An 11940-nucleotide genomic window follows, 5' to 3' on the forward strand; every position below is an offset into this window, starting at 1 on the left:
CAATTTGCCGACTTCCCTTACCTACATTATTCTATTGACTAGAGGCTCTTCACCTTGGAGACCTGCTGCGGATATGGATACGAACCGGCGCGAGCCTCCACGTGGCCCTCTCCTGGATTTTCAAGGTCCGAGGGGAAGATCCGGACACCGCTGCAACTGCGGTGCTCTTCGCGTTCCAAACCATATCTCCCTGCTAGAGGATTCCATGAAACTCGAACGCTTATGCAGAAAAGAAAACTCTTCCCGGATCTCCCGACGGCGTCTCCAGGTCCTTTTGGGTTACCCCGACGAACTCTCTTGCGAGAGCCCGACTTTTGACGGTTCCGCTACCGGGTTCCGGAATAGGAACCGGATTCTCTTTCGCCCGATGGATGTGTACAAACTTTTTACCGTACGTACGTTCACGTAGTAGTAGTAGTAAATAAAGCTACACCACATCAACATCGGCTTTCGCCTAGTGCTTAGGATCGCCTGACTCGTGTGCAACGGCTGTTCACACGAAGCCCTTCTCCACGTCAGTCCTCCCGGGCCTCGCTGGAGTATTTGATACTACCTCCAAGATCTAAACCGACGGCGGCTCCAGACGGCCTCACGGCCAATCCTTCTGCGCACACCGCCGCGACCCTCCTACTCGTCAGAGCTTCATGGTCGCGCGCAAAACGCGAACCGCACATGCCGCTGACGGTCGAGTATAAGCACGACGCTTCAGCGCCATCCATTTTCAGGGCTAGTAACTTCGGCAGGTGAGTTGTTACACACTCCTTGGCGGATTCCGACTTCCATGGCCACCGTCCTGCTGTCTTAAGTTACCAACGCCTTTCATGGTATCCCATAAGCGTCGATTTTGGCGCTTTAACTCGACGTTTGGTTCATCCCACAGCGCCAGTTCTGCTTACCAAAAATGGCCCACAAGGCACTCTGATTCGAGTCTCGCGGCTTTATAAGTTCGAGCAAGCCGGAGATCTCACCCATTTAAAGTTTGAGAATAGGTTGAAGTCGTTTCGACCCCAATGCCTCTAATCATTTGCTTTACCGGATGAAACTCGTACGCTACGAGCGCCAGCTATCCTGAGGGAAACTTCGGAGGGAACCAGCTACTAGATGGTTCGATTAGTCTTTCGCCCCTATACCCAGTTCCGACGATCGATTTGCACGTCAGAATCGATACGGACCTCCATCAGGGTTTCCCCTGACTTCGTCCTGACCAGGCATAGTTCACCATCTTTCGGGAAAATATTAACAATAACGGAAAAAAGTATTATGATCGCCGCTCGATGTACGAACGTACGAGATGTATTATATAAAAGTATTATGAAATGAGATCGCTTCTCGATGTATGAACATGTCCGAGGTGTATTATATAAAAGTTGTATAAAATTAGTGATAATAATGAAAAATGAAGTATTATGAAATTATATTCCGCTCGATATAGGAACTTTTCGAAAAATATGAATTATGAAAGTTGAATGGAGATGTTTTATATGTAGAAGCCGTTCGAGGTATACTATATAAGAGTGTTATGAAAATATGAATATGAAAATTCTATGTTTCTTCTCTGAATTGTTTCGACAAAAATGTCATGCCCCCCTCTCAATATCAAAAATAAAAAACATAACTTTCTTAATATGTGAAATACGAAAAATATGCGGAAATCGCATCTCCAGGTTCAATATTTAGCGATTCCTGGTTCTTCGAAAATTCCGAATCGGCAGTAGTTTACTATTTTTTAAACGACAAAAACCATAATTTTCGGTGTTTTTAATTTGTTTATCCATGTTATTGGATTTTAACGGTAAAACTAATATCACCATCGGCATCCTCATCCCCGAAAATCCTTATCTCAAATTTTCAGCCATATCGCAGACCAAAATTCAACAACCCCTCCTTAGCCGGTCCTGATGAAATTTTCGAAGTCAATTTTAACCCCTTAAACCTAGTTTTGGAAAATTTTTATGATCGGAACCGTTCTTCTGGCCAAATTTTACCCCCCCTCACAAATTTTCATCCAAATCGGAGCAACTTGAAAATTTGCCCTTTAGAGCCGGTCCTTGTACTAGTTAACGCGCAACATGAGCTGGGTTTTGAAGTGGAAGGAAACGTCGTAGAAAAAAATAAAAAAACCGTTGTATAGAAAATCAAAAATAATGAAGATTGAGATAGCTTCGGATCCCACAAAACAATCTTGGAGGGGGGCAGGGGGGCAGCCAACCCTTTCAAAAATTTTTGACTACTCACCTGGTTATACTTTATGATGGAGGGTCTCAATTGTTTCGACAAAAATGTCATGCCCCCCTCAAGCGAATCTTGCCCCCTCTCAATATCAAAAATAAGAAACATAACTTTCTTAATATGTGAAATACGAAAAATATGCAAGGGACAAAAAAATTGGAAAAATAAAATTACGTACATAGGCATATAGATATCACCCTTAACTCACGAGATTATCCTCGAAATTTCGAATCAGAAAAATTACTTTTCGAGACCACTTTGTATATGACCAAAAAAATTCTGTTTCTCCTCTATCTAACTTTTAATATAAAAATTTTTTCTCCAAATTTCATTCTCCATCCATCTATGTGACTATTTTCGCCAGCCAGCGTAATCAAAAAAGTGGCGTTATTTGTGATAATAATGAAAAACAAGTATTATGAAATTATATTTCCCTAAATATATGAACTTGTCGAAAAAGATGAATTGTGAAAATTGAATGGAGATATTTGTATGTAGAAGCCGTCCGAGGTATAATATATAAAATTGTTATGAAAATATTAACAATAACGGAAAAAAGTATTATGAAATTAGATCGCCGCTCGATGTACGAACGTACGAAGTGTATTATATAAAAGTTGTATGAAAATAGTAATAATTGGGAAAAACAAGTATTATGAAATGAGATTCCTCTATATACATGAACTTGTCGAAAAAGATGAATTGTGAAAATTGGATGGAGATGTTTTGTATGTAGAAGCCGTTTGAGGTATATTATATGAGAGTGTTATGAAAATATCAACAATAAGGGAAAAAAGTATTATCAAATTAGATCGCCTCTCGATGTATGAACGTACGAAGTGTATTATATGAAAGTTGTATGAAATTAGTGATAATAATGAAAAATGAAGTATTATGAAATTATATTCCGCTCGATATAGGAACTTTTCGATAAAGATGTATTGTGAAAATTGAATGGAGACGTTTTGTATGTAGAAGTCGTTCGAGGTATATTATATAAAAGTGTTATGGAAAATATCAACAATAACGGAAAAAGTATTATGAAATTAGATCGCCGCTCGATGTACGAACGTACGAGGTGTATTATATAAAAATTGTATGAAATTAAAATTAGTGATAATAATGAAAAACAAGTATTATGAAATTATATTTCGCTCGATATAGGAAGTTTTCGAAAAAGATGAATTGTAAAAGTTGAAAGGAGATGTTTTATATGTAGAAGCCCTTCGAGGTATATTATATAAGAGTGTTATGAATATATCAACAATAGGGAAAAAAAGTATTATGAAATTAGATGCCGCTCGATGTATGAACGTCCGATGTGTATTATATAAAAGTTGTATGAAAATAGTAATAATTATGAAAAACAAGTATTATGAAATGAGATTTCCCTAAATATATGAACTTGTCGAAAAAGATGAATTGTGAAAATTGAATGGAGACGTTTTGTATGTAGAAGCCGTCTGAGGTGTGTTATATAAAAGTTGTATGAAAATACTAATAATAATGAAAATCAAGTATTAGGAAATTAGATTCCCCTATATATATGAACTTGTCGAAAAAGATGAATTGTGAAAATTTAATGGAGACGTTTTGTATGTAAAAGCCGTCCGAGGTGTATCACATAAAAGTGTTATGAAAATATTAACAATAAGGGAAAAAGTATTATGAAATTAGATGCCGCTCGATGTATGAACGTCCGAGGTGTATTATATAAAAGTTGAATGAAATTAGTGATAATAATGAAAAAGAAGTATTATGAAATTAGATTCCCCTATATATATGAACTTGTCGCAAAAGATGAATTGTGAAAATTGAATGGAGACGTTTTGTATGTAGAAGCCGTCCGAGGTGTATCACATAAAAGTGTTATGAAAATATTAATAATAAGGGCGCTTTTGTGAGCTTTTAAAGTTTGCAGCCCCTCCTAATCAAGTTCTGTACACCTCTCCGTGGTAGAGTCGGTAACACGCTAGAATTTATTTTGGCATGGCTAACGTACAGAGCGCCCCAGATAGGATTCTTTGTCTTGATCCAACACGGCAATCTCTTGTCTAGTCTAAGAGATTGGGATCATCCGAAGACTGCCCTACGGTCACCTATCTAGCTCATTTATCGGACCGTGCTCACCTCCAGACTACTGGGGGTTTTAGTTTTAGGGATAGTATACCTTCCGACATTTTATCTAAGTGGTAGACAAGTCTTTTTCTGTCTATCCAACTATCCCCTAACAACTGAATCGAACTTACGACAGACCTAGTTTCAGTCCTAGAACTATGGTCTTGTGCATATGTGATAAAACTTTTGCCACTGATACTGGGCTTCAAACACATTTAAGGAAGCTACGCTGCCGGGGTGCACCCCCGGCTGTCGACAATGTTTGATCCGTATGGAAACAAACTTATAAATCTAACGCAGGAATGCGACAATACATGCGGAGAACACACCCCGTGGAGTATAATGAGGAGTTTGAGAATCTCAACGAAAAGCCTAATGCCCCCGTTGAATTCGAGGAAGAAGACTTCACAGATATGGCCAAACACGAACACGCCTATACTGGCCGTTTTATTAACATACATCTCCAGAGTATCTATTCTAACCGTACAATCGACTCAATCCAATATAGACGGAAACAGGATAGATACAAGGAACTCCTCGAATTCCTTAGAAAAGAAAACAACATCGAGGCCCGCGTAGACGTTCTCGAACAACTTGAGAACGAAAACGCGCGGCCCCACGAGGAAGCAGAAAGTGAAGTAGTGGAGTTCTCTCTTCTCGAGAGTTCTAGAGATCGAGGCATGGACTTAAGCTTTAAAGATCGTCAAAGTCTTAATCCGAATGCTGAGGAGTTCGTACCCATTGCGATAGAACACCAGCATAACACTATCTCTACGTTTTTATACAATTACTGGCACGCTAATGACGGATGGAACACTTATATGATATATGATAGCACTTTATTCCGTTACTCTCATTTCACCAAACTAAACCGCCATAGAGAGGGAGTGAGAAAAGAGGTGAATGAATATATTACTGCACTCTTCAACGAAGCAGGGACTGGGAAGCCCAAAACGAAGGCAAACTGAAACCGCAGGGCCCCAGTCTTTAATAACAGGAACCATTAGCGTTTTTATAAGTACAATGTCGTCCAACGACGATATCAATCCGATCGAGCCGCTTTGGCGCGCGATATCCTAGACGGGAAACCACTCTGGGGGGACGATGTAGAACCTGACATTGCGTCAATAGAGTCCGAGTACAGGGGCATATTCGGAAGTCCCTCTCTCTTAGACACCAAACCAATCTTAGATCAGTAAGAGGAACATAACCTGGACCAGCCAATTACAGAGTCAGATATCCTATGGGTCATTAACACATCAAAATCAGGGGCGGCTGGTCCAGACGCATTGCCCCTGCTAGCTCTTAAAACGGCCCTTGTGAAGAGATTGGTTCTATTATATAGTGTCATGTTTCTCTTTGGAGTTACTCCCGAGGTGTTTCTGGGCGTTACCGATACACGCCAACCAAAGAGGTTTCATGAAGATCAATGGTGTCCTATTAAATAACATCTCACACCAAACGCTCATCAAGGAAAAAGACGTAGAGTTGGGCCATACAACATCTTGTCGTTAGACTAAAGCCTTCGATACAGTATCGCAATGGTCCACTCTGCGAGCTCTGAACAGATTCGGTATAGAAGAGACAACAAAAAGGTATATAATGGACTCCTACCTAAAATCTTATACCATTGTATCTGCTGGCAACAAGAAAACAAGGAGAATTAACATCGATAGAGGCGTAAAGCAGGGAGACCCTTTATCGCCCTATCTTTTCAACTTAGTAGTGGACGAGTTGGTTTGCGAACTAGAGAATGGTGAGTCGGGCATACCTGTCTCAGATGACATGAAGGTGTCAGTACTAGCGTATGCGGATGACCTAGTGCTATTGGCAGAGTCTGTCAAGGGTGCCACTAAGCAGCTTAGAACTGTTACTGAGTTCTTTGCGAACGAGGGATGTCGATTAACCCGACAAAGAGTGTTACCATATCGGTTAACGTCAACCGAGGCAACAAACACTCTTACGTGGTTACTCGGCCTCTATACGCGGCAGAGGATCAGATCATCTGCCAATTAACACATCAGGATATGTTTAAATACCTGGGCAGGCGGTATGGAGTCACCATTTCCGACCTCAAAATCCAGCTCTATAGAATAAACAAAGTAGTACTTCAACCGGCACAGAAACTTAACATCGTTAAACACTTCTTGTTGCCGCGCATACAAGATCAATTACAAAGCGCCATAGTCACCAAGAAGACTTTAAAATCCGCTAATACGATCATCAGAGTATCCATTAGAAAGTTTCTTGGTCTGAACCGAACATGTGCGGAAGCTTATCTGCATGCCTCTATAAGAGATGGCGGCCTGGGTATAACTTGCTTATCCCAACAAGTGCCCGCCATAATGAAAAGACGCTTTAATAATTTAATAAATAGTGCTACGCCAACAACGGCAGCTGTTCTTTCCCTGCCTTATAGCGTTAAACTATATGAAAAACTGTTGATGTGGACAAATAACAGCGGCGGAAGCAGTAGCATCATCGCACGGCAGATGATCGAGAGACTGGAAAACATATATTCTAGCAATGGTCTCCACAGAAAGTGGAAGCTGGATCAACAACCCTCAGCCCTACTGGTCAGGGTCAGATTTTGAAAGAGCTGTGCAACTTCGAGGCAATCTCCTACCCACTAAGGGCATCCCGTCCAATCCACTACATGAGACAAAATGTAGGATGGGATGTGATCGTAACGAGTCACTTAGCCATGTATTACAAAAACATCCTGCGTCACATTGGCAGAGAATGAGGCGGCACCATCAGCTTGTTACGCATACGCGAAAAATTGCCGAATAGAAATGATTGGTAGTAGAAGTTGAAACCCCCATTAGATGCATCAACGGCGCATTAAAGAAACCCGATCTCGTGCTCCAGATGGGTTCAAGAGCCATACTGTGTGACATTGACGTTAGCTGGGAGGTATCTAGTTCCCTTTCCCTAGCCGCTATGAACAAGAGCGCCATTTATAGCGAGCCACGCTTCCTAAGTGCCATGACATCTCGATACCCTGGAAACATCATCGTGGCCCCTCTAGTCGTGGGAGCGCGTGGAATCTGGTGTTGACATAATAATATCATTTCTAGTATTCTAAGCAAGACATCAGATTTTACATTACCAAAACTATTATTGGCAGCCTTTCAATTCATCGCTATTTTATGGCTCAATCTTAAATAGACTGATTAAACATCTACTCAAACTAAGAAGCCTCAATATGATTTTCGCCCGAAGGTGTACTACCATTAGATATAGGTGGGAGTGTCGTGGGATCCTTTCAGACGCGCACCAGCCTAATACAGCTGGGGAATACAATGTCTTGGCCTCGCTTTGGAAAGGAGTCCGTCCTGGAAAGTGGCGCGGACTATGAAAACGAAATATTGACGGGGCAGGTTAATTCCTAAGGCCCCATGTCGTGCTGTTGTGGCCACAGAGACCCACCTTTATTGATTTAAGGGTCCAGGGTGAAATAGGGTGGCACGTAGTCTCCACTGAAGGGACTGGCAAATGGAAGAGGCGGGGTTTGGAACCTTGTATGTGACAGGCCACTTTGACTGCATGATGACAAGTGTTGTAAAGTGGCTCTGTCCAGGTCCGTGCGGCTTGCCGCGGCGAAAAGACATATTTTTGATAGCCAAATGCCTCGTCATCTAAGTAGTGACGCGCATGAATGGATTAACGAGATTCACACTGTCCCTACCCACTCAGTGGCGTTAATCGACGGTGATCTCAAATATTCTTTATTTCATGCCGCGTGCACGTGACGAAGTGATGAACAGTGTTTTTATTGTATTGCGTGGTAAGTAAAAAGAAAAAAAAAAAAAAAGAAACTTTATCTCAAATAATATTTATTCCAAACCGTGTGCACGTGATAAAGTGATGAACATTTTTATTATTTATGTTGTAAGTAAAAAGAAAAAAAAAAAAAACTTTTTACCTCTATATTCTCGGCTCCAAACTGCGCGTGTTAAAGTGCTGAACAGTATTTATATTATATTATATTATTTGTAAGTAAAAAAAAAAAAAAATTTTATCTCTTAAATTCTCGGCTTCAAATCGCGTGCACGTGTTAAAGTGCTGGACAATATTTATATTATATTTAGTTTAAATTAGTATACAGGGACAATATATGAACAATGGATATAACCGAAAGTGATTCTTCGGACACGAGCGGGAAAAATGACATGACGGGAACGCTGAGCGAACCCGTACTTAAATATAAAAAATCGACTAAGAGAACACCAAAGCAAAAAAAAAGACAAGAAACTGACTCAGAAGAAGAAGAAGAAGAGGAAGCAGGACAAACAAGACCACAACAGGAAACAAGTATGACAGATATAATGAAAAGGACGAAGACATTGACCAAAACAGTAGAACAGGCCATAACCAGAAGCTCACCAGAGTCCAAGGGAAAGATCAGCTTTACCAAAAAAGACCAACTGACTGTACGGGAAGCAATGACCGAAATGCAACAACTGGTTCATACACTCATAGCTGTTGCATATGACCAAGAAGTAACGATCAACAGACTAAAGACTAACACGGACAAAGACAAAAATAACGACAAACTAGACATGATCTTAAATAAAGTAAACGACCTAGAGAGCAGACTGAACAAAGTGTCAATCCCAACACCTCCACAACCTAAAGTCACCCACCAAAACCTCCCGACTCAACCCACAACAAGGACATACGCCTCGCTGGTTGCACAAGCACCACAACCACAAACTTGGAACTCCCCCCCGAAAACACCGAGTTTTCGAGACCCTGGTCAAAAACGACACAGAGGACCCTCAGAGAGCTCTCGATATTGTTAAAAAAATTGTCAAACCAACTGACATAGAGACCATAAGAAGAACTAAAACCGGAATAATCCTTATAAACAAAGACAAAGACACACAAACAAAAATAAAAGAAAAACTAGACAACAACACAAATCTAAAGACAAAAGCAATGACGACGCAACAGGACCCGATAGTACTCATCACAGGCGTACAAAAAGGAATAAAAGCCGAAGATCTACTTCAAGACATACTAAACGAGAACGAGAACTTACAACGACAATTCGGGAATAGAATTAAAACAGAGTGCAAGAGACTCGGAGGTAGACCATGTCGCAATCCCTACAAGGAAAATATACTGCTTCAGTGCCCAGCAGACATCTTCAGAGCCATTATGACAAAAGGACACATATACATAGACCTGACGAAACTCTACACACAAGAACACATCCCGGTGACCCTATGCTTCAAATGCAGCAGATACGGACACTCGGCCAAATACTGCACTGACCAAAAATACACCTGTTACCGGTGCGGAGACGCACACGACCCAAAAACATGTACAACGACAGACGTTAATTGCCACAATTGCAGACTGCTTAGATTACCACAAACAAGACACGAAGCAAGAGACAGAAACTGCCCAATATACATAAAAAAACTGAACGAGACAAGACGCAACATTAACTACTAAAACACACACACACACAAAACAAAAGACAAACTAGAAACTCACAAACACAAAACACACAACAACATAGATGACAATAAAATTTTTACAGCATAATAGCGGAAAGGGTAAAAGAGCGACAGACCAGCTGCTACAAACATGTAACGAACAAGACATCGACATAATCCTAATACAAGAGCCATTCCACGACATAAAGCCACCTCCTAACTACATAATAACGAGACACAATAAACATAGCAAAACATGTACAATCACAAAGGCCGTGTACAAACCGATTACGATTAGAAATAAAAGACTAGATAGACACAGAAGGAAAATAGAGGAAATAAAAAACCCCTTTATACTGGCAGGAGACTTCAACGCCAAAAACACCGGATGGGGAGGAGACATAAATGACGACAGAGGAGAGGACATACTGGACTGGATAACTTCGAGAACTTACTTTATAAATAACACACATGACAGCCCACCGACATTTATTAGCAACAGAGGGAAAAGCTGGGTAGACTTGACTATTACAAAGGAAATAACCTTAACGGACTGGATCGTACATAACGAGGAGACACTCAGCGACCACGCATATATAACATACAACATAAGACAAAACATGAGATATGATCGACAAAAAACAAACAAGACAAAATATGACTTTAACAACACAGATAACGAGAAAATTAAAAGAATCACGGATAATCTTGACTGGACCCTGCTCTACGACGTAGAAAGTACAGCGCAAAAATACCAAAACAACTACGTTAAAATCATGGAAAACGGGCTAAAAAAAGAAAAAAGGGAAAAAAGAAAAAAAACTCAAATATGGTGGACCCAAGAGCTGACCAGACTAAGACAGAAAACGAACAAGAAACGAAAACAATATCAACAAGAACAAAACACAATAGAAAGAGCAATTAAACTAAACATATACAGAGAACAAAGAAGAATATACAAAAAAGAGATAAAAAGAAATAAAATAAACTCACTACGCCAATTTCTCACCGACAATGACCCGGATAATCCATGGGAAACAGCATATAGAATACTAAGAGCAGGGACCACAACCGACTACTCACTCAAAACGATAGAAAAACAGGACGGAACGTGGACAACTACAAGAGAGGAGACAATAATGACTTTACACGAAATGTACTTCCCCCCAGACGACATACAAAACGACACCCCACTACAAACCGAAAAAAGAAAAAATATGACCAGAGACTTTACGACACCCGAAGACCCGATCTTTACAGAACAAGAGGTACAGTGGACAGTAGCAATAATGAAAAACAAAAAAGCGACATCAAATGACAATATACCAAAAGAAATAATAAACATAACAAACGAATACAACGTCAAAGAACTAACATCACTATATAACGCATGCCTACAAGAAGGACACTTTCCTAACATTTGGAAGACCGCAGACATGGTGTGGTTACCAAAAAAGAACGGCTCCAAAAGACCAATCTGCCTGCTACCAACACTAGGGAAAATTCTCGACAAAATGACAGCAAAAAGACTAACTTACTACCTAGAACAGACAAACAATATTGACGAGAGGCAATACGGTTTCAGAGAGGGACGGACAACCACAGAAGCCATTGACAAAATAATCACAAAAATAAGACACAACAAAGACCACAAAATACATACGTTGGTCATAACATTAGACATGAGCAACGCGTTTAACACAGCCTGGACACCACAAGTGGTAGACATACTAAGACAAAAAAATATACCACGAAACATCGCTAAACTATGCACCGACTTCCTTAAGCACAGACACATACGAACCGAAAACATAGAGACCGACACACACAGAGGATGCCCACAAGGCTCCAGCCTCGGACCGGCTCTCTGGAATCTAATTATGGAGGACTGGTTCAGGTACTTAGACGAGACAGGAGGACTAGACATAGACGACATGATTCAAGCCTTTGCGGACGACCAAATAATCCTACTGACGGGAACCTCACTAAACGTTCTAGAGCGGAAATGGAGGAGCATCTGGGCCGCTTGCACAAAATGGGCTGAAAACCAAAAACTGACTTACAACAAAGAGAAGACAGAAATTATGTTCATACCCTACAAAACAACGAGACAACCGAGACTAAAAATGGACGGACATACAGT

General features: G+C 40.6%; 1 protein-coding gene across 1 annotated transcript; it reads left to right on the forward strand.

Moving 5' to 3' along the window:
• Positions 1-9880: 9880 nt before the first annotated feature.
• LOC130449184 (uncharacterized) lies at positions 9881-11294 on the forward strand. Its single transcript, XM_056786863.1, has 2 exons — positions 9881-11065; positions 11202-11294. The coding sequence occupies exons 1-2, from the start codon at positions 9881-9883 to the stop codon at positions 11292-11294; spliced, it is 1278 nt and encodes a 425-aa protein (XP_056642841.1).
• The last annotated feature ends 646 nt before the right edge of the window (positions 11295-11940 follow it).

Source organism: Diorhabda sublineata, chromosome 10 (assembly GCF_026230105.1).
Source record: "Diorhabda sublineata isolate icDioSubl1.1 chromosome 10, icDioSubl1.1, whole genome shotgun sequence".
NCBI lineage: Eukaryota > Metazoa > Arthropoda > Insecta > Coleoptera > Chrysomelidae > Diorhabda > Diorhabda sublineata.